Source organism: Propithecus coquereli, unplaced genomic scaffold (assembly GCF_000956105.1).
Source record: "Propithecus coquereli isolate 6110/MARCELLA unplaced genomic scaffold, Pcoq_1.0 Scaffold193, whole genome shotgun sequence".
Lineage (NCBI taxonomy): Eukaryota > Metazoa > Chordata > Mammalia > Primates > Indriidae > Propithecus > Propithecus coquereli.
This window is the reverse complement of record NW_012144190.1, coordinates 51321-54969: the sequence shown is the minus strand read 5'-3', so window position 1 is coordinate 54969 and position 3649 is coordinate 51321. Positions and strand designations below refer to the sequence as shown.

The following is a 3649-nucleotide window of genomic DNA, read 5'->3' as shown; positions in this document are numbered from 1 at the left end:
GTTGGTCGGAATTGTAGACTCAGAAACTATCCAACTGTTGCATCTTTTTTGTAACACAAAAGACAGTCAGTTCCACAGTAATGGAAGGAAAACACTAGATGGATTAAAACCATATTTTTTTATAGCTATAAAAAACACTGAGTATCAATAAGCTTTCATGAACTAAATTCCAGAGAATAAGAAGCTCTTTGTAGGTTATCCAAAGTTTGCATCTGCTTTTGTGTGTGAATAAGCACGTAGTTGGGTACAGGTAGGCAAAGGAGCCCATCTGATATAGGTGCAGTGACCATGCATGGACGAGAAGCCCAGCCAAGCTTTTAATGACAGCTTGGGCTGGTGTTGTGAGTTTGAAACTTCAAGATCCCCAAATAAATATTAAAATCTTAATCAAACCATATTCTATTCCCCTGTTGGGAGACAGTTCTTTATGGATCTCACATTTCTGCACATCTAGTGAGCAGAGGTACTAACTACTTTTATTCCAGATGATCTTTTCAAAGGGGTTTGTATAGTGAAGAGCCTTGTAAGGTAGAGATAGTGTCTCCCTGTGGTGCAAAGGGCAGCATGCTACTCTCTCCTGTAAAATACTTGGGTTCCCCAAACGCTAGGACTCTGTGCTGCAGCACAGCCCTGTGCACACGCAGTTGTCACTTAGCCCTGTTCACGTGTTCCTATGAAAATTGGGGTGTGGAAGCTGGTACAAATGCTAATATTCTGGCCTCTATTGCTGTGAGTAAGAAACTATCCTTTGTTTCTGACCCAGAAGTCTCACATCTTTTGCCAGCATTCATGAAACAATGGCAGGATAGCTAACTTGTTAGCTTCCAAGTAGAATAAAATCTCAAATCTTCACAATTCTCAAAATATGCACTCCCCAGAATTAACTTTTTTGAGAAAATGAAAGAGGAGATAAGACTGGGGGGAGAAGGGAAGAGAGAGAGAGAGAGAGAGGGAAAGATAAGTGATCATGTTTCTTAAAGTTCTTTCTTGGCTAACATAGTGGAATTTAGCTCATTTGTTACTTCCTTTTCTGTGTGTTTTTAGCTTTCTCACTCTCTCTTAAATTATGATAGGAAATAACATAAAATTTAACATCTTAACTATTGTAAAGGGTGCAGTTCAGTACTGTGAATTATATTCACATTGTTGTGCAGCCATCACCACCTTCCACCTGCTGGACATCTTCATCTCAAGGTCAGCAACTGAACTCTAGGGAGGTGTTTAGGGTCAGCTGAGCAGATAATTGCAGCAGAGTCTCTGGGGAAGATGAAGATTCACAGGAGACATCTGGGACCAGCTGGGGGACTGCAACACTGTTCAGGAAATCAGCTGGGTGACTGCAGCTGGGTCTCTGGAAACAGCCCAGTGAGTGTAGTTGGGTCTGTTTTGAAGTGTGCAGCTCAGGCGTGTGAAGTATATTCACACTGGTGTGCAGTCATCACCACCACCCATGTCCAAAACTTTTTCATCTTCCCCAATTAAAACTCTGTACCCATTAAACAACAACTCCCCATTTTCCCACCCCCAACCCTTGGTAACCAATATTCTAATTATTGTTTCTATGAGTTTAACCATTCTAGATAGCTCATATAAGTATCATACAGTATTTGTCATTTAATGACTGGTTTATTTCACATAACGTCAAGTTTCATCCATGCATTGAATGTGTCAATCATAATTTCATTCCATTTAAAGACTGAATAGCACACCATCATATGTCTATACCACCACTTGTATATCCATTCATCCATCAATGGACATGTGGGTAGTTTATACTTTTTGGTAATTGTGAATAATGCTGGCATGAACACGGGCGTGTGAATACCTGTTCAAGTCCCTGCTATGATCGCTCTGGGATATATACACAGAGGTAAAATTGCTGGCTCATATGGTAATTAAATGTTTAATTTTTGGAGGACCACATTTGGGTAATTATTTGCACTATATTCATTTCTGACAGTTTAGTAAGCAATACGAGGCCATGGTTATTATCAGTTTTATACAATACTGAATTCCAACGATCTTGCACTTAACTGGCGTATGTGGGCATATGAATACGAGGAAAGAGAAGTGGCTAAATAAATGATACAGTGTTCTGGAGGGAACTTATAGCCCAGAAAACATTCTTGGAGCATTTGTCTTCTTTTTCCAGCAGGCAAAGAACTGTGACACTCGGGTGTCACTGACAATGAACACAAAGGGGCTGAATGTCACAAAGCCTGAAGCCACCAGAACAGAGATGCTCCTCAGCCACTGGCTTGGGTTCTGCAGCTGCGTAATCCAATATGACAAAATGGAAGCTAGAGCATGAAAGGAGACAAACATGCTCACCAGGATGAGGATAGTGTGTGTGGCTCTGGTTTCATGGGAAGTTCTGGGGGAGAGGCTGCTGCTGCGGATGTGTTGGACTCTCTGCTTGTGCCTGTGCAGAACGAGGACCATGGAGCCGCTGGTCCAGACCATGAGGGCCAAACACATGCCATCCGTGAAGGTATAAATGACTGCCATTACTGAGAATAGCAAGTTCCCTGGATTGGGTGGGGGACAGTATCTATAAATTTTTTCCATACTCAGGTTTTTGCTATTCACTGGGCCAGTTATGTACCTTACCATATAGATATTTACCACAAGATGCAAGACCCAGCAGAGGAAACAGCAGAGAAGGATGCTCTTTGGGGATCTAATTTGGACTTCCATCCACCTAGAGATGCTGGGACAAAGCTTAATGGCCTGAAAGCCACTGAGGAGGCAGGTGGTGCTGAGGGAAACCCCTCTGGCCACTCTGTGTAAATAGGAGACAAGTTTACATCCAGCCCAGTCCAGGAAAGCTTCCAATCCCAAAGCTGCCATTGTCTGAGGGACCCCTTTAGAGCAAAGAACCAAGTTGTTAGCTAAGACCAGCTGGTTGAGGATCAAGTCTCTGGGTTTCAGTATCTGTGCGGTGATAATAGTAAAGTTATAAAAGCAAAGGAGTAAAGAATTTCCAAGGATTCCAGCGCCCATCTGAATGAGAAAGGTGATGCCCCAGTTTAAGTTAACAGACACCAATCCGTCCATTGGGAGGAGATGTTGCAGTTTGCTTTTCTTTGAATTAGAGAAAATCAAAGACTGAAAAAGATAATTGGTTATTCTCATTGCATCCAGAAAATGCATTTTCTCCCAAAAACCATTATTCCAAGTGACTATAAACATTAAGAACAGGTCTTGTGTAAATACAAAGCTACTGCTTGCAGAATTATTATTTGTAACACCCATGGTGACCTGAATCAATGCGATCTCAATCAAAGAAAGACTGAAGGCCTCCCTGTGCATCCCCACAGTGGAGCACCGGGCAGCCGTGGACGGGATGAGGGAGCTCTCCTGATGGCTGACCCTGCAGGACACACAGTTCTTGGGGAAATGAGAAAAGAAAGACTGAGAAGATCATGTGAAATTAGCTTTCTATAACTCATAACTAGAGGGAAACCATATATTAGTGTGTTTTAATTGTGGTGATTATTTTACTATATATATTCAAGTATCAATATAAAATTATCAGATAGTACATCTTAAATACATACATTTTTAAAAATACACAAAGCAGACAAATGAAATATGTCTACTGTTTAGGTGAGTCTTAGCGACTCCCACTGCTGAACTCACAAATGGA

The 3649-nt window shown here is 41.5% G+C and overlaps 1 protein-coding gene across 1 annotated transcript; it reads right to left on the bottom strand.

Moving 5' to 3' along the window:
- Positions 1-2106: 2106 nt before the first annotated feature.
- On the bottom strand, positions 2107-3057 carry LOC105809232 (vomeronasal type-1 receptor 1). The gene has a single exon (XM_012642986.1). The coding sequence runs from the start codon at positions 3055-3057 to the stop codon at positions 2107-2109; it is 951 nt and encodes a 316-aa protein (XP_012498440.1).
- Positions 3058-3649: the final 592 nt, after the last annotated feature.

What these genes read in the sequence shown, in the direction of transcription:
- LOC105809232 (XM_012642986.1), bottom strand. Translation starts at nt 3,057, where the DNA reads ATGGACGGATTGGTGTCTGTTAACTTAAACTGGGGCATCACCTTTCTC.